A 23828-nucleotide genomic window follows, 5' to 3' on the forward strand; every position below is an offset into this window, starting at 1 on the left:
TTAATTTTAACAATTTCCTCCAATTTGTATTTAATGAAATTTTGTAAAGGTTTCAAAAATTTGCTAACGGAAAATGTGAACAATTCTATTGATCTTTTATCCCACCTAGTTTCTTTATTTACTTGGTAGTGTGATTTGGCTTTGGGGAATTGGTAGTGAATGGTTTTAAAAAGGAATAGAATTGGAGGATTTGGGATCAATTTTTGTAGATCTTGGATGGTATAGTGAGCCACAATCATCCAAGGTCATGCTCCCTCTGTAAATTGATTGATATTCAATGTGTTGTTAGATGGAAAGAGGCACTTATGAAAAACATCAGGGCCTTTATTTTCATTGCAATACGGAAAACTCATGCACAAAAGGATAATCATATTATGGAAACCTTACTTCAACAAAAGAGACAACTTGAAAATCTAGAGGCTGAATGTCATGTTCTGCATCATTAGGTTGCCAATTTGACTCCATCCCAGCAATAAGACTTCTCAAAATACGGAATGTAGATTGACTCAAATGAAGATTAAATGGACCAAAATGGTCAACCTTCTCTAGTTCAAGAAGAGGAAGTAAACAACAAGACTATCCTTAACTCAAATGTCATATCATGTTTTGTAAAATTGGTCCCTTTTTAGTCATTGTACTAGCAAAAACTCTCGGACATCCTTCACACATGATAGTTTCATCTTTTTGATAATTATTTTGCAAATTTTGAGGCAAAATTTGAATTATATATTATTAGAGAGTTCTTTTTGTTTTATCATGTTGATCAGTGAGGCTGCAGCATCTTTTTGATACAAAAATTAACCATTCTTTAATAATAATAATAATAATAAAATTAGTGATCACTTTATTAAAAAATTGCGTCTCTCATAGGGTGAAATACTTAAGGGCTCTTCCTCACCAAAGCCTAGTCCTCTATCTACCTTTTTAGATTTGTTATTGTGATTTTATTTGCATATGTGAAATTTGCCTCGATTGTGTTTATGGGTTAAGCTCTCAATTTTGATGGACAAGTTGTTTAAAATTTAGTGCAGTTATGTAAGAATTTATTTTCCATTGCTTATGTGAAATGGAAGAATAAATGATTTGTAGTAATGGAGGGTTGGGCATCTTAGAGAAGTTCTAGATAAACATTAAAGTACAATTAGGTGCCCCCAAGAAGTGATGTTCGTCAATTGTATCTAAAAAGATTCTCGATGATACAATGACACATCCTAGTTATGAGAGGAAAACTAGGGAGATGAACCCAACCAAGGGAAATTTATCACTAGCATAGAGTTGTTTAAATTCCATATTTATTAAGCATCGGAATGGATCAAAAAGCAATTAAGATACAAAATTGTAGGTGCTTAAAAGATCCCAATTAAGATAGATATATATATATATATATATATCCACACTCTCTACTTCATTTGTTTCATTGTTTTATAAAATTTAATATTAAGCTAATTTTAAATAGGTGAATGAGATGGATATTACTTGGAACAAGTGTTACAATCTCTTCAATATTAAGCTGTAGAATGCATCTCACTTCCCTCAATGCAATAAAAGCAAGCTTAACTTCTTTGTAACCCTAGAGGTGATTATAATGATATTTTTTTCCACTATTATGTTTGTTTATTACCAATTGTGCTATGAAGATCTAACATCAAGGGGACGTGGTCGTGAAGTTAGAGCACCTGCATAGCTTCATCAGCCACAAGGGAAACATGCCATGAATTCTCCATAGGGTAACATGATAAAAAGGACAGATGGAAAATTGAGGCTATAATCAAGGCCGCTTTTTTGCATAGATCACATAACAAACAGCAGGATGAGGTGCAATCAACAAACTGCAAAGAACAGGATAGACGAAGAACGGAATAGATCAGCAAGGCAGCAGTCGAGGCAGGCAAATAACGCAAAGCGAACTTGGGATCCACCACTCCTTGATGCATCTATAGAAGACCCCTGGGGTCGTTTCTAGCGATTCTGCTATCATGGATAACTAACTTGTTTCCATCATTACGTCAAAATGCCGTCTTGAATATTTACAGTAATTTTTTTTTTAATTCCATAGTGACACGTTCATCGAAATAGTGTTTCATGTTTGTCATCAAATGGCCAAGACCCCCCTCTTTTTTTAATATCCTTGTACACTAAGCTATTTGGTTTCATGTTTGGCATCACATGGCCAAGACCCCCCTCTTTTTTTAATATCCTTGTACACTAAGCTATTTGACATTTTGGCATTTCATGTTTGTCATGACATGGCGAAGACCCATTTTATGTCCATCCAATATCAGTAAATTCAACAACAAAGACAATTTTATGTACCAAAGAAAAGCCAGTGATATGTTATAACCAACTGGCACTTAAATCTCAGAAAGGAATTTGGATTGGTTTTCTGTCTTCTAACCGCTACTTTTAAAATGTATATATTTATCGCTTCAGTATACTAGCATGCTCCAGTCATCTACATTTTGTAATGAATGAAAATATTCCCTTATTGAAAATTTGCAAAAAAATGCATCTGGATTGGATCAAGTTTATTTCTTCAGCACGACTCCAAATTACATATTAGAATATAGTTACAAGGAGGTATCAACAACACTTTCATTTTTTCCACGTAGAGAGTTCAGCTAAAAGCCATCTCTTGAAGAATGTTGAGTGTTTCTCGGTGCACCTGGATAACAACCATAACACCAATCACAGAGGGGACTTCTACCAAAAAAATTGAAAAAATAAAATTATATGCAGCTTCAACATGATTTTGACGAAGAGTAAACACAAGAACTAATGATTACCCATTCTAAATGTTGAACTGTCACACCAGCAACATTTGCCTCGTACATACCACCCAATACCTAGCAACCCACCAATCCCAAACTCAGTAATGATTAATGGGAAGATGAAGCAACATATTTGCTATCTCTGTGACTCCACCATCCAAAATACTAGTTGTACCAATAGCACTTACCTTTGTTACAGTCTCTAGAAACATCCCTGGACGTACAGGACGTCCTTTACCAGTTGTTTGTATTCCCTGAGGACAAAAAAGGTTAGGATAATACACAACTTCGCTTAGTAAAAGTTTTATACAGCTCATCCTTAACTAACTGACCTGGTTTGACTTGTTCCTTGATGTCTTCTCACTCCTGGAAGCAGCAGATTCATCTTCACTTACGATATCTGCACCTTCGTCTTTACCTCGCATTACATTTTGTATCTTTTCGCGAACTATGGGTCCAGGCTTCAAAGCAACTAGTTCGGATACGAAGGCCACCTGGGTTAAGGCATAAAAGAGTTTTCATTGTCGCCATTAACTAGACGCAGAAGATCGTGCAACTTTGCGATAGAAACATCTTGTTCACCATAACTTTTCGATTGGAAAACAAACAAAATCCAGTGAAGACCAATGGGGGGCAAGGTAAGAATCTTGTTCACCATAACTTTTCGTTTGGAAAACAAACAAAATCCAGTGAAGACCAATGGGGGGCAAGGTAAGAAAATATGGTGAAAACGGGAAAAAAAATACAACAACAACCAAACAAACAAACAAACGTAACCATAAGAAACTAGCAACAATAGATTACAACAAGAGTTTAATTCGAAGGCAAGATAAGAGTGAAGAGAATAGTTGAGGAAATGGCCTCATGATCTGTTATCAAACAAATATCTTTACAACAGGGGCAGAAAGAAAGGGAAAATAAAATTCTATTTCACTAATGCCTAGTGACAGGCAATAAGAGGGAAAAGTCCACAGCTAACCAAAATGTCTCTATGAAATAGGTGTATACATAATACATATATTGAAAAGAACAAGAGGGGAGTAGTGATATGTAAATTTAATAGAAAATGTCATATTTTACATTTTTAAAGCATGTCATATTTTTGTTTTACATTTTTAAAGCAGTCATATTTTTGCAGTCTCATGATTTGGATTAGATCATCCTATTATTTGTCATCCATCTTGATGTTTTCAGAGTGGATAAATTGGAGGAATTAGCTCACAGGTCCACTTTTATCGGCAAGTCCCAGTTTGGCGAATTGGGGTTTGAAACTTTCCAGATGCAGTTGAGGTACTAAACAACAATTTTTTGGGGGTAAAACTTTGTTGCTTAAGCGCCACCTCCCCAGCGCTATTTTATACTCAAATACCTTTCCAATGGTGCAAGAAAACCTCAAATGAAGTCCGTATGCAAAAATTATGCCACCCGGAAGTTGACCTTCCTATTTTGACCACCATGATTCGAGAAGATACCATGTCAAGCCCCATTATTTATGAAAAAGGGGCTAGCCATGTGATCATAATAAAGAAGACTATAAAAAGATGGATATTGTTACTCTAGTTAAGAGTTGAATGAGTCAAACTTAACTATTAGTACGCTATCGTGTTGTGCTATAACCGGACCACTACGAGGAAAAGAGGTCTCATTCTATTCGAGTGCATTTTGTTCCATAGATGATCAAAGTAGCTAAGAGTGGACAGAGAGAGAACAAACAATTTTTGTATTGTAGCAGCCCACGAGCCACAAGTCTTACTTCTTTGTACTTGCATCCATTTCGATTCAGAGAAAGGGAGAGCAAAGCGGCCTCACCTTCTAGTTGGGTTCTCTCTCGTAAGGGTTTTCCAGATTAGATTTTGTGTCCATTGTGGTTTGTGAGTTTTATTTCATTACCTATTTTCTATATTTTATTTATTGCATGCATAAGCATGATACAGTAATAAACGAATCCAAAAATTTAAGAAAAAATTAACCCACATAATATAGATTTCAGATTTTAGGTATAATTTTATCATATCTGTTGCAAGGAACTATCTAGTGAAATATCCATGGTAGTTTATGGATCATCTCATGTCAATATTTTCTTAAATTTTTCCCCAAAACCAATTTTTTAATCCACACTAAGTTCTTCTCTGGACAACATTGGTTAGAGTAATTAATACTTATGTTACTTTAGATGTTAAATAGTGTGACCTGTTACCCCTTGTCAGTGGGGATACATAGATTTTTTTAGTCCATCATTCACCACCATTGTAAACCCAAGGTCACAAGTCAAAACCATGTGAGGCCTTGTATTAGATCTCCTAGACCTATGTCTTGCCAATTTGAGTTTGTACCTATTTTGTTTGGTCGGATCATGCCTTATCTCCTAAGTAACATGACACGTCCTCCCCCACTTGTGTCACGTATTTCACGTATCAGACACAAGTTTGACTCGTATCGAACACGAGCCCTACTAGTGCCCCAAAATTTGGACACATGTCCAGTGAAAACCCATAATAAAAATGATTTATTGCCTCATCCTCATGCAATTCGGTTACATGTTTGGAGCTCCAAAGGTTTTGGAGTGCAACTAAGGGTGATTAAGCAATGTTAGAAAGGATTCCATTTGTTGGCAAGTGGGATTTGTCCAAGCCCTACTAATGCTATGCAACTAATGGTAATGTTAAATTCTTAAAGTAAAAATGATCCTTTTACTTAAATTTTTAACATTACCATATACTGACTCAAGATGCTTGAGAGTGGTTTCGACCTCATTAGATTTCATATGGAGAAAGTAGAGTTTTAGATCTCACTCAAAATCCAACGGACTTAACAATTTTCCGGATTTCAAGATTTGAGGGATTGAAACTTTTCCATTGGAGTTTGTCATGTATGGGGTATGGAACTAACATTTAATTAACAGGACCAACCCCTCTATGTACCTTGATGTTGGTGGCGATGATTGTTAAACTCCTCTGTCATGACCCTAGTAAAAATGTACTCATCACTCAAACAAACTCTCAATTTGACATGTTAAGATTTTTCTATCTTATTTTAATGCTTAGAGGGTGATATTGATGATGAGGATCCCAATATAGGCAATGATTTTGATGATATATAGTACTAGTTATCTATTATAGCATGATTTTGTTTTGGACTCTACAGGCCATTTAGGGCCTCTTTGTTGATGTATTTTTGGTTCAAAGATGGATTGCACTTAGTGCTATTTTGGTTATATGCATTAGTTGTATGATTGAATTTGTATCATCATCATGTAAATGTTTTATATATTTTATAGTTTGTGTAATTCACTAATTTGTTATATTTTTTAATATATATATATATATATATATATAGTGTGTGTGTGTGCGTGTCCTCCATGTCATGTTCCGGGGGTCATCGTGTCATGTGTGGAATACTGATATTTTTGTGTCTTATGTGTCTTATGTCCTCACGTCATGTGACTTAGCTAGTCCCTTGAAAGATTCACTTAGGCGATCTTGTCCCTAATCGGATTGGAGGACCTTAGGAGGCTTCTCATGAGGACTCATCATTTTATGGGAGCATGCATTTTGTACGGGTAATCACCGATGTATGGATCAGTCCAACTCGAGTCAAGGTGCACCTATGTCATTCCACACGGTTAGTGTCTATAGAGTTTGTAGGTGACCTTGGCCTTGGTGCAGTGTTTTGTTAAAATTGGCAACTAGGGCCAAACTCCATGTGGGTCTACTTATTTATGGCAACTGATATTTTTCTTAGATTCCTCTCATCGAGAGGTGTAGGATTGATCTAAAGATCATTCGATTCTGACATGTATTCATGGAGATATGAATTTATTTGTGTTATGTGACAATTCGTCAAGGTCGACCAGCGACCAAATTACCCCAACCTATCCTCAACGTTTTCTTATAAATAGAAGAGGACCTCAAGTCATTTTGTACATGCACCTCTTGTGATCTCTCTCTTCATTTGTTTGGGTTTTGGTGAAAGAGAGATCTAGAGGGAGTGTCCTAGACGCAGCCATGGAGGAGTCTTACTCGTTGCCATGGAGGAGACTTGTACGCTGCCCTAATGGGATCAAGCCACAGTCATGGAGAAAGACTTATACACAGTCCAAGGGAAGGATCTAGCCACCATCTAGTGCAGTCATCTAAGGACCTAGCTGCTATCATAATGATGCCTAGCCACAGTGATGTCTTACAAGGAGCTCTGGTCGCAGTTAAAAAGGAGACATGTAGCTATCAAGAGGAGTACCAATACACAGTATGAAGGTGGCCCTAATCTGCTGTCCCAAAGGTCCTTATTACGCAACCCTTATTCGCTATTCAAGGAGGCCATTATACGTTGTCCTAAGGTGCCCTAAATCTGCAGTCCTTTGAGCCTTCATTCACAGCTAAAGAGTGAACCTATTCCACTGCAACTAAACTCTAATATGCAGGCTAATCTGCTGATTAGAGGAGTCACTCATTCCACGACAAAGAAACCCTGTACACATGCCTTAAGGATTGTGTGCAAGGTTGGTAAGTCATTGTTACATAATGAAGGAATGCGTTGAAGAAATCTGCCCTAGATCAACTTATGTAAATAGTTGGATGTTTGAAAGGGCTGACAGCATAGTCAAATTCTTATAGGATAAAATATTGTTGCTTGGATGTTGTTTGATAAAGGACTGGAGGCCTATCTTGTTGTTGGGCTAGGCCGCAGGCCATAGCCAGCAACAAAGGTTGTTCTCAGGGTTGCCAATGAGACCTGGACAGCGTTGCAGTGGTGAAGTCTCTCCTTGGTTCATCACAGCCTTAGAAGGCCTGCCTTATTGACCATATGGAGAATGAAGGATGATGTCCTATCTTATGAAACAGGGACAACTTATGCAGCAAGAAGACTACAACGTTCTGGGAATTATATTGAGTCAAGGCTTGACTATGTTTGGTTCTGTGTGATGAGCTTCCTATTGATGATACTTGGATGAAAGATTTTGTCCAGTTTGACTAGCATTGACTTCTTTGGTCAAGGTTTTTCTATTGCTATCACAAAATCTCAGATTTGTATATTTGTACTATCTCTCTCTCTCTCTGCTGAACTATTGAAGAATATAAGAAGAATTGATCAAGGGTTTCCCCACATTGGGGTTTGTCCTTGGCTGGTGCCACATCTTGTGTCCTCTTGTCTTGGCTTTTCTTCTGTTGTTTATGTTTATGTTCTATCTACACTTTACTATTATGTTGATGTGATTGCTAATCTGAATATTGACATTGGGCTAATATGAAAAATTGAAGTAAATTGCGCTAAACATAGAACATACCTAAATTTAACATGGTATCAGAGCTGAGGTGAAGACAAAGCCCAAGCAAGAGTGAAAGAGCAATCACCGAAGACAGTTGGAACAGGCAAAAGGCTCAATGGGTTCCTCATCCCACTTCCCGGTTGAAGACAAGCTCCGTGAAAAGTCTGACTATCACGGATGGAAGATGTCTCTAGATCTGACATTGGAAGAGCAAGAAGTGTTGGATTACATGAAGGGTAAAATCCCTGAGCCTCCATCAAATGCACCAACTGCTCCAAAGAACAAATACACCAAGGGTGAAGTCAAAGCAAAGAAGATTATCAGAGATTCCACTGACAAGCGTCTGGTGGCCTACCTAAAGGTCACTTCAATGGAAAGTCCGGATCTAAGGGTGGAAGGAAGGGCAGATGCCTTACTTGTAATAATTTTGGCCATTATGCAAACAAAAGGGACACATCACATGATGATGATCATAATCATTCCAAGGGCATCTTCAATGATCAAAGGAATGACAGGTACAATGGCAAAGGAAAAGGGAATGCAGGACATCAAGGAAATGGTCGACTCTCCAAGAAAGCAAGGAACTCCAGGTATGAAGAATCAAATGTTGTTTTTGATAAGAAAAAGGAGTATTATCTTATTTTGGTCCTCTCCTCTACCTCTCCTCCGGACTCGTTGGTAAATTGGCTTATTGATAGTGGTGCCTCAAGGCACTTCACCGGATACAAGGAAGCACTCTCTAATCTGATAGAGAAGGAAACAAGCTTGGAGATTATTCTTGGAGACGATGCCACCTATCCTGTAAAGGGTGTAGGGAATGTTACTCTTCAATTGGATCAGGGTAACTCGATTCATTTACAAGAAGTTCTTTATGTACCTGATCTCAAGAAGAACCCGGTGTCCATTTCGACAATGGAAGTCAAAGTTTACAAGGTGGCATTCATCGATGGAAAGGTACGTGTTTGGAAAAGGAATTTTCAAGATGCTTTTACTCTTGGGTTCAAGATTGGCAATTTGTATCAAGTTGCAGGAAGTCCATTGGGGACCATGACGGGTGACTCATCTCTTCAATGGCACCAGAGGTCTGCCCATCTTCATTGTAAGGCCCTACCCGATGTGAGACAGATGGTGACAGAGGTGCCTGAATTCAAAGAAGAGCATGAAGGTGCATATCCAAGATGTACCAAAGGAAAACTTACAAGGGAACCATTCCCCTCATATAATAGCAAGACCTCAGATGTGGATCAACCCGAGGGGTTTGAGATTCATGATCGAGAATCTCATGTATGCAGGTTGAAGAAAGCTTTCTATAGTTTGAAGCAAGCACCCCGAGCTTGGTATGAGAGGATTGATAGCTATCTGATGAAGCTGAGATTCACTAGGAGTGAAGCCGATCCAAACCTTTGCTTTAAGGTTGTGGATGATAGACCTCTCATATTGGTACCTTATGAGGACGACCTCTATCTGACAGGTATAGACCCTCTCATTTGCAAAAGTAAGAGGGATTTCGATTCCGAATTTGGAATGGTGGACTACAAGCCTGTGACTACCCTGATGGAGCTTAACTTTAAGTTATGTGGTAGCGTTGTCGGACCTGATTTGGGAAATGCCTCTGAGTTTCATCTACTGATAGTAGCATTGATGTTCTTCGTGAACTCCCATCCAGATATTTGTTCTGCAGTTAGCATGTTGAGCCAACATATGGTTGAGCCTCATCTCTCTCATTGGATTGGTGTCAAGAATATTTTGAGATATCTTCAGGGCACAATCACTCATGCACTGAGATACACTGTTGGAGCTGTGAGGCTGCATTTTTATTCTGATGTTGATTGGGCTAGCAGTGTGGAGGATTGGAAGAGCACTTATGGGTGCTGGTTCTCTTTGGGTTCTGCTTCGATATCATGGATAAGCAGGAAGCAGAAGTCAGTTGCTTTGAGCACCGTTGAGGCCGAATAAATCGCTGAGTATGGCCTCCTGTGAAGCTGTCTGGTTGAGGAAGCTCTTCAGTGAGTTGTTTGAACACATGCTGGATACCACCGTGATCTTCTATGACAACCAGAGTGGGATTCGATTGTTGAGGAATCTCGTGTTCTATGATCGCTCCAAGCATATAGACATCAAGTACCACTTTATCCGGGATATGGTACAACGAGGAGCAATAAGGCTCCATCACATTGGGACTGATGTGCAGGTCGCCGATATTCTGACGAAGCCCTTGGGAAAGGTCAAATTCTTGACTTTCCAAGAACGACTAGGAGTCGTGGAGAGACCCTCTCCTAAGGGTCCTGTATGATATGGATATTGAGCTCTGGGAGCTCCGGGGGGCTTGTGGGTACTTCTTGGAGTGATGAGCAACCATAGGGTGAGTGGTTCAGCCTTCCCCTAGTGATTTGCTATGTAGGCAGGATGAGTGGTTCATCCTTCCCCTGGGATACCCCATGGCGACATGTAGGCAAGATGAGTGGTTCATCCTTCTCCTGCTGAGACATCCTACCCATGCAGTCTGGGACTCATGGGAAGTACCTCTCATCAAGCCAATAAGTAGGGAAATGATGATAGGCACCATAGTATTATCAATGGATGCATCGTGTACTACTGTACTCCCTATGCTAGGATGATATTGATTTGGGATCATTTGGAACTGACTTCGAGTCCATAACAGTGGTATGATACACTCTCTTTATTTGGAACTGATTTCGCAACAGTAAGAGTGGTATGATACACTCTCTTTATTTGGAACTGATTTCGCAACAGTAAGAGTGGTATGATACACTCTCTTTATTTGGAATTGATTTCGGATCAGTAAGAGTGGTATGAGACACTCTCTTCATTTGGAACTAATTTTGGATCAGTAAGAGTGGTATGAGACACTCTCTTTATATAGAACTGACTTTGGGTCAGCAGAGAATGGTATGATACATTCTCGATCACTTTTTCTTCTCATAGTTCAGTAGAGCAGAGCAGAGCAGTGCAAGGCATTGCGTTGATGACAGAGATAGTACGGACTGGCAGATGGATTAGCAGATGGAGTTCTCCCTAGTTGAGAGGGAGTGTTAAAATTGGCAACTAGGGCCAAACTCCATGTGGGTCTACTTATTTATGGCAGCTGATATTTTTCTTGGATTCCTCTCATTGAGAGGTGTAAGATTGATCTAAAGATCATCCAATTCCGACATGTATTCATGGAGATATGAATTTATTTGTGTTATGTGACAATTCGTCAAGGTTGGCCAGCAACCAAATTACCCCAACCTATCCTCAACATTTTATTATAAATAGAAGAGGACCTCAAGTCATTTTGTACACACACCTCTTGTGATCTCTCTCTTCATTTGTTTGGGTTTTGGTGAAAGAGAGATCTAGAGGGAGTGCCCTAGACGCAGGCATGGAGGAGTCTTATTCACTGCCATGGAGGAGACTTATACGCTGCCCTAATGAGATCTAGACGCAGTCATGGAAGAGTTTTATTCGCTGCCATGGAGGAGACTTATACGCTGCCCTAATGGGATCAAGCCACAGTCATGGAGGAAGACTTATACGCAGTCCAAGGGAAGGATCTAGCCACCATCTAGCCGCAGTCATCTAAGGACCTCGCTGTTGTCATAATGATGCCTAGCCGCAGTTAATAAAGCCTAGCCGCAGTCATGTCTTACAAGGAGGTCTGGCCGCAGTTAAAAAGGAGACATCTAAGTGACAGGACACGTCCCCCAGGGTCCCGTGTCCCGTATTTTACATATTGGACACGAAAACGGCCCTAATACGTGTCGAATACGATTTTCAACGTGTCATGAAAACTTGAATATGTATTCTATGTTTTCCGTCGTGTCCTAAATTTCGAATACGCGTATTTGGTTGGTAGAATACGTTGCCCTAACGTATTTCGACAGGTTGAATACGTACCGCGAAAAAAAAATAATTTAAAGCCTACGCGTTGGTCTATTCCGGGTTATTTTCGTCCTGCTGTCGTGTGGAGCTGCGAGCAGGGTGTTTGTCTTTGAAGTTAGCATTATATTTGAAGTCTAGAGCTATTTGAAGTCTGGAGCAGAGTGTGCCAGTGTGCAGCATTCAAGACCGGCCCGTAAAAGTTAGGAAAAACTGTAGCCACAGGGGACAGTACCCATGGTAACAAAGGAAATATACACAGTGAACTCCACAGCACTGACTTCATTTCACACAATAAGCATAGCTGCAGCCTGCATATATATATAAAAGGTGGTTTTTCATATTCTGTGGAAAGCTGAAAGTTTCAGCTATCAACTTGTTTGCCACGGGAGTCAGCCTTTGTAATCATACTCAGCTTTGTCAGCAGTCGAGTTTCTCATAGTTCTGTACTGAAGGAATCACTGAAGTTACATCTTAAAGGAATGGAGTAAGCTCTGAAGAATGGAATCCCACAAGCAGACAAGCTAGCAGTAGTAGCTATTGGTAGGGAATCAATGTTAGATCAACATGTCTTAATGGTTAGCAATGCATAAATTCTCACTGACTTAATGGGATCAAGGTTCAACAGCTGATATGTTATAGCCTTTAAGGAATATAATACCCTGTCAGATATAAAGCAGCCACAACGAAATGTGAGTTTTGAAGTATGGGCACAGTGAATTTCAAATTGACATATTTAGCCAGTTAATAAAAAAACTGATGTGATACAAATTTTGAATCTCCAATGATTGGCAGAAAAGTGTGCTACATAGAGATTTCAGCCTTCAGGGAGTGCCTATTAACTTGTGAGTTTTCAACTGATGTAACATATCACTTTCGGATTTCCATTTTAGAAGAGAGGCTAATCTGCTGGAGTTTCAAATTTAGAGATTTAGTCAGGTAAATCTAGTGACTGCAATCTTGATGAAATCAGACGTGCATACAGCTTGCTTGAATTGCAATTAATTAACATTCAATTCTATATGTGAAACTAGGTAGAAGCACAAGCACAACTGTCAATAGTTAATCAAGATTAGTTAGGATTACATTAGATAAGGTCAAAATTAAATAAGATTAGATAATCTGATATAGAAGGTTTTGTATTTTGTGATATTGAAATGAATGAGATAAGTCAGATAACTGAGTTATAACCTGCAATTTAATATGGATAAAAAACTATATTTCGGTATATATATATATATATATTTTTAAATATATATAAAACGTGTCCCCCGTGTCCTGTTTCCAGGTCGCTGCGTTTCGTATTGAATACTCGTATTTACGTGTCCTCCGTGTCTCGTGTCCTCGTGTCATGTGACTTAGGGAGACATGTAGCTGTCAAGAGGAGTACCAATACGCAGTATGAAGGTGGCCCTAATCCGCTGTCCCAAAGGTCCTTATTACGCAGCCCTTATTCGCTGTTCAAGGAGGCCATTATACGTTGTCCTAAGGTGCCCTAAATCCGCAGTCCTTTGAGCCTTCATTCACAGCTAAAGAGTGATCCTATTCCACTGCAACTAGACTCTAATATGCAGGCTAATCCGCTGATTAGAGGAGTCACTCATTCCACAACAAAGAAACCCTATACGCAGCAAAGAAAGAGACTCCTTATCCGCAGCAAAAGATGGCACTTATTCACAGTATAAGGAGGTCTGAAAGGACAGCGTATAAATTTGGATTGCTGTAGGTGACAACATGATGATAGAAGACATTTAAGACATGCCTTAAGGACTGTGTGCAAGGTTGGTAAGTTATTGTTACATAATGAAGGAATGCGTTGAAGAAATCTGCCCTAGATCAGCTTATGTAAACAGTTGCATGTTTGAAAGGGCTGACAGCAGAGTCAAGTTCTTATAGGATAAAATATTGCTGCTTGGATGATGTTTGATAAAGGACTGGAGGCCTATCTTGTTGCTGCGGCCTAGCCAGCAACAAAGGTTGTTCTCAGGGTTTCCAATGAGACCTAGACAGTGTTGCAGTGGTGAAGTCTCTCCTTGGTTCATCACAGCCTTAGAAGGCCTGCCTTATTGACCATATGGAAAATAAAGGATGATGTCCTATCTTATGAAATAGGCACAGCTTATGCAGCAAGAAGACTACAACATTCTGGGAATTATATTGAGTCAAGGCTTGACTATGTTTGGCTCTGTGTGATGAGCTTCCTGTTGATGATACTTGGATGAAAAATTTTGTCCAGTTTGACCAGCATTGATCCTGTGAATCCGCTTAAGTATCCACCTTCAATATCCTCTAAAGTGGTAGGGTGAGCTACCTTAGAGGTCCAACGTAACGGCTCGCAAACCATGGGCAGATTGAATTTGATCGGAAGAATAGTGGGATCAAAACGGCACATAGCAAAGCATTTTGAGAATTTAAAACCCTTACCCTCCTTAAGGGCAACAGGGAATTCATCCATATCGCCTTTTTTATCTGTGTTCAGAGCTATTAATTTGCGATCAACCAAGAGCTCTAACAAGCCTACCCCGATAGCATAATAACTCTGAATGACTTTGCTTTTTGCCCCTTTAGGGGGACGATCCGCAGCTTTCGGCATTCCGAGATGATACGCTTGAACTCGTACTGCAGACTCCAGCTGTTGGATCAAAGTAGAGACCCTAACAACAGGTAAATCCTGTACACAGTTGAACACTGAACCCAGTACATGAATCATGATAGCCTCCAGTGTATAAGTCCCAAACTTATTAATATAAGGGATATCTTTTTTGGGAAGGCAACACTTCTCCATCAGATGTACTTTAGCAGTAATCATATTAGGACCTATTAACTGTCTGATCAACAGCGGAACACTTCGGAACAAGCTTTCCTCATCATAATGAACAGTTAGCTCCTCTATTGATCTCTGTAAATAAACCAAATCGTCCGGGCTCCTAAGCACTCCCTCTTTCAAAAGGATGGCTTTACGCTTAATCAACAACTTGATCACCTCTGCGTGATAGAGAGTCGCCTTAGAAGCTTGAGAAATAGAGCTCAAATTATCAAGCTTTTTGTAAAAATTATTCCAGAACGACTCAATCTTAAGAGCCTTAGACTCAATCTTAAGAGCCTTACTTGAACTAAAACCACTGGAACCACTATAACACCTCGAAGAATTATTCAACCCAAAATGACTACCCAAATAATTATTCAACCCAAAATGACTACCAAAAGAATTATTCAACCCAAAATGACTACCAGATGTTAACCAGAAGTTTAAGGCCATTCCTACTCTAGGCCCCAAGTTTATAGCCTTTAGGGGCTTTTGCATAATGCAAAGTTGTGTCATGTTCATTTTTTCCACCTTAAGCTGGGTCATCCACGTCTTTTGCATAAGCAAAGTGGCAGCTGGGCATAGCAGGACTCGAACCTGCGACCATTAGGTTAAAAGCCCAATGCTCTACCGCTGAGCTACATGCCCCGAATGATTCTGAATCAGTCCGAGCCTGCTTACGCATCCTTTTAGACCATTTATTAGGTCGGTGTGTCAAGTAGCCGTAAAACGCACGCAAATGGCCTTGAAAACGAAATTCCACGGGGCTCTCAATGCATGCATCTGGGAAAGGGATGAGGTTCGATAGCCTTTAGATTTAACCTCTCCCTCTCCCTCTCCTTAACAGTCGAGCACCTAAAGGTCCTTATGGTCGAGCAACTAAAGGTCCTTATATTGAGAGCGAGAGATGTGCACCTCGGCGAGATGGCGTAATTACATATATAAAAAAACACTCTGCTTTTTTACTCATTTGACTCGTTCCCTTCAATTTACTTATTGGGTGGCCCAAGGAGAGGGGGGGCCCAATATAATATAAGGCTGCCATCGGGAGCACTCAAACCTCCGCCTCCTAAAATGACAAGAATAGGAGAGAAATCTGTTAAAACCTCCGCCAAGCTAAAAGGGCACATAAAGCACCTGGACTTGAACCAGGGTTTCCCACCCCGATGAGGGGGACTCTTCTCCATTTAGACGATGCTTTAGTCGGCGGACCCTCAGCTCAGGCGGGGTCCTTATAGGCAACTTAAGTCTAGGACTTAAGAGAGAGGAAACAACTGCCTCTCTAATCAAGACTTTACGTGCGATGTCCCCAGGTAAAGACTTGATCTCACCAAAGAATTCAAAGATCTGGGCGGGCTCTTCCAGAATATTTAGTAAGCCAGCCCAGAACCTCAAAGTCCTTCCTAACAAGCATTTCCTATCTATTCCTAACAAGCATTTTCCTATCTATTCAACAGCCCAGAACATCAAAGTGGGAAGGGCCCGCCGCCACTCCCTTTCCCCCGGGTATAGGCGGGCCTTATCCATCTATACCTCCTGGGGCCTTAAGAGACAAATGAAGTAGAGGTTTCAGTCTATGTAACCCCATCTATACCTCCTGGGGCCTTAAGAGACAAATGAAGCAGAGGTTTCAGTCTATGTAACCCCATCTATACCTCCTGGGGGGCTTAAGAGACAGATGAAGCAGATGTTTCCGTCTATGTATCCCCATAAGAAGTATTTGCCATAAACTAGTAACACCAGTAACACCAATAAGAAACTACAAAGTGAGAAAATCAATAAAGTAAGAAATAAGAAATTAAAAATTGAGAAAATCAATAAAGTAAGAAATAAAGAGAAAGTAATAAATAAAAAAAGAAATAAAGAGAAAGTAATAAATAAAAAAATCAACATAACAATAAAGAAAAGAAAAAAAACATAAAGAGATAAGCAAATTTATGTATCCTCTCATTTGGGTCGGCTGGAGTCGGGGGAAGGTTTTCATTGTTGCTTAGCCCGAACATAGCCTTCCGAATATAGTCAAACCCTTGGTGTAAAGTAACTACCCTTTGAAAGAAAAGATTAAATTTATCTAACACAGGAAGAATCTCTCTCCCCCATTTCATTCCTTTATAAATTGACTTAGTCAATAAGTTCATTTCCTAGTCTTTCCTTTTTGATTTGGTTTCTCTTCGTTGATTCTTACCTCTTTCGGCGTTCCTTTCATCAATACCTAAACTATATTTGAAAGCCGAAAGGCCAACCAAAGAGCGTTGGGTGGGTTTGATATTAGATACAAGCCTCCTATTAGCGTCACAAGCCAACCAGCTTGTTTCCATTTTTCAGAAGGTTAGTACCGATGTTAGAGAGCCGGGGGACTGCCTTGCCTCAATGGGAGGTTTACCACCCGATTGTCAGGCGAGTGGGCCTGAGGGGACAGACTTGACACTTAGCCAAAGCTCTCAGCCCCATTGCTGAGGGTGTCCATCCTGGTTAGGGCTGAACAGGCTTGCCACACAAGATGATTCCACAGGCAGCATGTGGGTCCATGGGGCCCGCTATAAACCCAATCCTGAAGGTTAGGGCAGAAGGCACTGGCTTGCCAAGTGATACCACGCCACACAGGATCAGATGACGTGGGTCCATGGAGCCAATGACCTTTACCAATGACTATCCCTTCCCGGACTGTCCCGAATATCAAACCAAGCTCTGGTGGTCAGTCTTCCTGACTTTCGGGTGGAAGATATAGATGGGTGGAAGAGGTGGGCCCCATAAAACAGCCCCCCTCTCCTCACCATATGAATAGTAATCCCTAAAGGGTCCTTATTAGTCGAGCGATGGTACGCTTTCGCTCATCGGATGAGCTCCAGCGCTCCGGGACAGGCTTTCGAGAAAGCCCTCTCATTAGCAATCGAGCGTACTAACGTACCTGACAGAACAGACCTGGTTCTCACTTTGATTGATCGAAATCCTTGCCCCTTCGTCAGATGGCTACAGTTCGGCTCGAGGGATCCCCTCGTTAGCCGGCGCTTTCCATCATAGCCGAGCCGATAATGGTATGGGCGTTTGGTTCTCTTTTATTTTTGATTCTTAAAAGAGAACCAAACCCGACATTGGTCTGCTCTGATGCTCCTAGAAACTTGAAGCTCTCGCTTACTGCACCTGCTCTGATGCTCGACAATCTCCTGCTGACTGAAGTGGGCTAAAAGACTTGATTGTGATTGAATGCCTAGCGTCACATCCTAAAGTTATGCAACCTTCCCGAACTCTACGGCAACCGATCGAACTGACCCTCCAGTTGGGGTCTTGAGCACCCGTCCCTTATATAGCTACCGCCCAGGTTAGCCCCTACTTCTTGGGTGATTTCTACCCAATTTGCGTTACCCCCAAAGACGGCTCTATAAACTAACCCTATCGGGCTAACTGAGGTGAGCTCAGTTCACGTTATTGGCCACTTCCCGTTGCCTAACCCTGGTGGGAGCACATCACACACTCTCCCATCCACCCTCTCACTACCAACCGGTCCACTATCCGGAAGTCATAACTCCCGTGGAGAGGTAAGGCTAATAGGGGTTTGAATATTTGTACTATCTCTCTCTCTCTCTGCTGAACTATTGAAGAATATAAGAAGAATTGATCAAGGGTTTCCCCACATAGGGGTTTGTCCCTGGCTGGTGCCACATTTTGTGTCCTCTTGTATTGACTTGTCTTCTGTTGTTTATGTTTATGTTCTATCTGCACTTTACTATCATGCTGATGTGATTGCTAATCTGAATATTGGCATTGGGCTAATATGAAAAATTGAAGTAAATTGCGCTAAGCATAGAACATACCTAAATTTAACAATTTATCATGACAACTCTCACAACATAGCAATTTCTTGTAACAACTTTCACATTTCGCGAGATAGTTCACACTTCCCAATGCAAAATGGTCCAAGTAGTCAAAAAGTCAATCCAGACTCAAATTGTAGATCAGGACTAGAGGATTCCATGTCACATGGAAAGTTTCTTATTAGAGCATCTGGTGAAAAATTATGGCTTCGTCAAACTTGGTCAACAAAAATGGGAATATTCCAAGTGGATTTTTAGGTAGAGCATTGAGCAGAACTTTGCATGCATTACATCAAAGGTGACCAGCATAATGAGACAAAGAAAACCCAAGTGTCAAAGTTTTGAGATCATACATGGCATTGGAGACCATGCACAGGGGTAGGATGATGTGGCAATGTCCTAGAGGATGAGGCAAAACAAAGAGAGACCCATTACAAATTATGACCTGAGCAACAAAACCCATATTACGGATTTGCAAGGAGGGAAAGGGTATTGGAGATCTAGCTTCTGGGGCCCAGGTCGAATTGCACAAGATAGAGTCAACGTGGAATCAAGTCAAAATCAGTCATTGGGTCAAAGCTACCCATTGGAAAGGGGTCTATGGAAAAGGGTCTATTAGTCATTATAACCACCTTGGATTGAGAAAGTAAGAGAATGGACCAAAAATCTAGTTACTGGAAAGTGGAAACAAATAACCACCAAAAGACCAATCAGCCTCTCAAAGGCAATTCGCACCCCTCTATGTGGACAAGTCGAGGTGTTAGTGGACCAATAAAGCTGGACATTGAGGAGATTGCAGTGCAATTTTGATCCTTGATCATTGAAAACCATTTTCAAAGGGAAGTCTTGGCCTCTCTCAGGAATCTTGAACCAATTTGACCCCCTTGGAGAATAATTATGTCCATTTCATAATATTTCATGGAATTTAAAAATTGCTAAGTCCCAGATTGTGGATGACTGGCGATATTTTTAATGAGTCTTACTAGTCGTTAACTAGCTGTTAGAAATTTTTCTATAAAAGGCTAGGTTCTCCTCCATTATAATTGTTGTTGTTCATTTGAGACAAGTGTTATCTAATAATATAAAAAAACTCATCTATTTTGTGAACTCGTGTACACTTGTATAATTGTGGAGTGGTTTTTGTTAATGTTATTTTTCTTGCTATTGCTATTGGGCATTATTTTTTGAAATCTAATTCTATCTTGCTAATAATTAAATTTATCCTAAGAATAATGTATTCTGCCATTTATAAGCTAATATGCTATGTGGAAGCAACTAGGGTTTTCCACTTGTTTGTTTTGGTTTTGTAGGTGAATCGATCCAGGGATTTTAAACTACTTTGAAAAAGGTGTTTTATTACACCAAAGGTTTTGTATTTTGCCGCACAATAGAGGAATAGAGGTTGGAGATGTCACAAAGAGAGGGTCGCTCCTAAGAAAGATTGAAAGTTGTAGGGCGAATTAAGCCATAGTGGGGGTGATTTCTGGAAGGACCGGGACCATTCCCTAGACAAGAACTAGGCATAGCAACTTAGAAGGACATCTACTTCACACTCCAGCAAAGGGTGAGACTCCAAGGCACGAATAAACCTTCAACAACCAAAATTTTCAAAATCTTCCTTTTTATTTTCTGCAATTAGGGTATGATTACTTATTAGTTATTGGTTTTTACTTTCATATCAATTTACAAGAAGTTATTACTTGGGAAAAATTGGCTAAATTGTTAGATCTAAGCCCCACTTTGATACAAGTTCCTATTTCTTTTATTTAACATTTGTATCCAGCCTTTTGGTTGTAGATTAACAGGTTAAGAGGGCTTTTTGCTTGTTGGATTTGTGTTTTGAGCCACTGGAAACAAGTTCTACATGCCTACAAATGAGTATACTACACTAAAAATTGATATTTTCAGCTCTAAATTAATTTATAAGTCACATTTTTTATGTTAGAGTCGATTTTCTTTCGTTTTCCAGTTGTTTAAAGTTTAAACCATCAAATAACTTTCTAGAAAATTTATGGGTAAACAAACATAACCTAGAAGTCTGAAAATCAATTTCCAACTAGCTGAAAATTGCACTTTTAGTGAAAATTTAGTAGAGGGGAGGCCCCATAGCCTCTATAACCACCCTTTAGCCATTCTACACTTCAGGGTAACTCCCTAGAGGTGTTTCTCACATAGTGGATTCACTGATAAAACAAAATAGGTTGTTGTCCTTGCATTTTTACTTAGATTTTACAATATGTTATACAGGACAAGAAGCTATTTTCACTTGTAACTCTTTAACTAGATAAGAATTAATAAATAATTACATTTCGGTTAGGTAAATTTAGTAGACCAAAATCCATAAGTCATATGACATATCTTTGAATTCTTCTGGCAACTAACATGTATTATTAGAAATCTGCACTATTTTTACATGGAACAGTAGATTGATCAAGAACACCTCCACGCCATTGACTCCATATAACGCACTGGACATAAACCAGAGTTGCTGGGGGATATTTAGGGACTCCTCCCAAGGGTGTGTAGGGATTTTTGTCTAAATAGCACAGGCTTGGGCCAAGGTGACAGTGGGTCTCTACCCTGTGTGTGCACATCTAGCAAGGCTGCCAAGATCTTAGCAACCCAGCTAAAAAGATTGATAACATGATCATTGTAATGTTAGAGGTCATAGATCGGAGCGAGGTGAATAAACCACCTAACCAACTAGGGGTACTATGAATATTTCATCTATTATAATTTATGACATCTGAGATGTATGGTTGAAGCATAAAAAATAAAGTAATTCTTTATTTTTTCCACTTGCCAATGTCTCTATCAATGTATGCAATGTAAATTTCTACAAATATGATTGGTTGGATCCGCTCATTTTAGAAGGTTGAAACTTGAAATTGAAGAGCACTTCATCTTCATGTATCCCATCTACTATAAAATTTGAAGAAATTTTATTGTTTCTATAGAGCCTCAGTGAGATTATTGTCCTCTTTATTTTGTTACCTTGACCAGAGATGTTTGGCCTTGTTTACTAGAGAGTCCACTGCATACTGATGGTGTGCATTGTGTGGGTCTGACAGAGCCCCTGGGCCAATCACCTCTTTCTTCTGACCCATCTCAATCTGTGAGGTGCTCAAACACCCAATAGATGCCAAGTATTAGGATAGCCCACAACAAACTAGTTAGGCATTGTCCCCTCACTAATATTGCCTCAAGATCAACTCATCTTTTCATTTCCTTAGTTCAATTTAGAGCAATCACAACCCCCATATCTATCTAGTGTAGGTCCAAAGGCACGAACAACTCACCAAGTTTTCAACTCCATGAGTATGTCGACCTTGGATGGTAGGAGAGCAGCTGTTAGGAGTTCCTTACAACCAATACGTTAGTCTGACTAACTCCTCTCAGAGCAAGGCACTCTTCCAACAATGTCACCAGGCTCAACAACAAGGACTTTACTGTGATGGGCACTCTTCCAATGACACTAACTACCAATAGTCCTCTTTCTTAAACATGTTCCTATTCTTCTTGACAATTCCTTCATACAATGTACAATTTTTCCTTCAATGATTAAACATTTTGTTTTTCCCATTTAGTTAGTTTCTCGCATTGTTCATAGCCTATATTTGCTACTTTTTAGAAATGTGTTAGGCACGCCATATTTTGCTATATATATTGCCCATACTCAAGTCCTATGGAGTCTTGAATTTTCGTTGGTCATAAGTAGAAATTAATGAGTTCATTAGTTTCATTTCAACATGTTTCATGGAAAATTGTCTTTGCTTATTTGTTGCAACTGTATGCATCTCTTGTTGAGAAATCAATAGGCTTGTAAATTAGGGTTAATTTCTCTTATTTGATAATTACTTGTGAATTTGTTGGCTTCTTTATTAAATTTTTATGCTCTCTACTTTCATCAAGCAATTACCAAAAGTATAATAACATGAAGATCACATGAGACAAGAACACAAAAATATAAACCTCTAAACCTCTTCCTCTAGATCTCCATTAATTCTATCTATGGAGATATGACCTAGTCTCCGGTGCCATAATTTAGAGGAATCTTCATTAATAACACATCTTTTAGTGCCAGTGTGAACATGCATTGAATCATATGTGACATTGTTTTGTAAATTAATGCAGTAAAGACCATTAGACAAAATACCATTCCCAACATAATCAGATTTATAGAATAGACTAAAAGATTTTTCTGAAAAGTTTAAGGAATATCCAAAAAGGTACAAGCCTTGAAACTGAGATCAAGTTTCTAGAAAAACTTGGAACATAAAAGGTCTTTTCTAACTCCAAAACAAAGCCACTACTTAAAGTTAAATAACATGTTCCTATAGCTTCCACATGCGAGCCCATCTTGTTTCCTAATAAGATGCTTTGCTCACTTTCCACTGGCTTCCTCAGGTTTTGCAAACCCTTTGTCTGCAAGCCATTTCTGAAATTTGGCGCATTCCTTCTTCATGTGTCCCTTCTTCCTACAGAAAAAACACTTGGAAACCTTCTTGATATCGGCTTGGGGAGGTACTTTACCTTTCCCTTTCCGATTGGCTTGAGATTTGCCCTTTCCACACGTTGCCAGTATTGCACTCTCTCCCAGTTCCATCACCAGTCTCTCTTCCTCTTGAACACACATGGTCATGAGTTCATTAATTGACCATTTATCCTTATGTGTGTTGTATGAGATTTTGAAAGGTCCATATTGGTGCGGAAGGGTGTTCAGGATGTAGTGCACTAGGAAGGACTCCGATATTTCAACCTCGAGTTTCTTCAATTGAGCCACAGTGTCCCTCATCTGCATGATGTGCTCGCGCACACCTTTCACACTGGTGAGCCTTAGGGATGAGAACTTCATGATTAGGGTGCTTGCTAGTGCCTTGTCTGAAGAGACGAATTGTTCATCAATGGCCTTCAACAAGTCTCGGACCTTGTCATGCTGATCAACGGAACCTCGAATACCAGCTGAAATTTTAGTCTTAATGAACATCATGCTTAGACGATTGGATCGCTCCCATCGTTCATAAAGCGTGATGTCCGCTGCAGTGCTGGTATTAGTGAGTGCTGATGGTTCATCTTTCCTGATAGCATAATCTATGTCCATCCACCCTAGATGAAGGAGAATCCTCTCCTTCCAAATCTTGTAGTTATCTCCCTTAAGTTCGGGAATGTCACAACGAATTTCAGAGAAATTTGCAGGTTGTACTACTGCATCAAAATAAAGAATCACATGCTTATGTTAAAATTGAGGCTTAATAAACTTTCATGTTTTACCAATGTAAATCATGCTAAAAAGA

General features: G+C 39.7%; 1 protein-coding gene and 1 non-coding gene across 3 annotated transcripts in view; both read right to left on the reverse strand.

The window, feature by feature from the left end:
- Positions 1-2328: 2328 nt before the first annotated feature.
- Positions 2329-23828, reverse strand: part of LOC149229451 (protein PEP-RELATED DEVELOPMENT ARRESTED 1, chloroplastic-like) — a 50531-nt gene continuing 29031 nt past the window's right edge. The window contains exons 6-9 of one of the 2 annotated variants that reach the window (XM_089378654.1): positions 3101-3262; positions 2957-3022; positions 2784-2843; positions 2329-2662 (exon numbers count right to left, since the gene is read on the reverse strand). In XM_089378654.1, coding sequence (XP_089234780.1) covers positions 2615-2662; positions 2784-2843; positions 2957-3022; positions 3101-3262 — 336 coding nt within the window. In that variant the 3' untranslated portion in view covers positions 2329-2614. The remainder of the gene's footprint in view (positions 2663-2783; positions 2844-2956; positions 3023-3100; positions 3263-23828) is intronic. The other variant, XM_089378655.1, reaches the window with a different exon arrangement.
- Positions 15299-15370, reverse strand: TRNAK-UUU (transfer RNA lysine (anticodon UUU)). The gene has a single exon. It is a non-coding gene; the product is annotated as a tRNA-Lys (tRNA).

Source organism: Pinus tabuliformis, chromosome J, assembly GCF_031772625.1.
Source record: "Pinus tabuliformis cultivar Carrire ecotype Pingquan chromosome J, CPIR1, whole genome shotgun sequence".
Taxonomy (NCBI): domain Eukaryota; kingdom Viridiplantae; phylum Streptophyta; class Pinopsida; order Pinales; family Pinaceae; genus Pinus; species Pinus tabuliformis.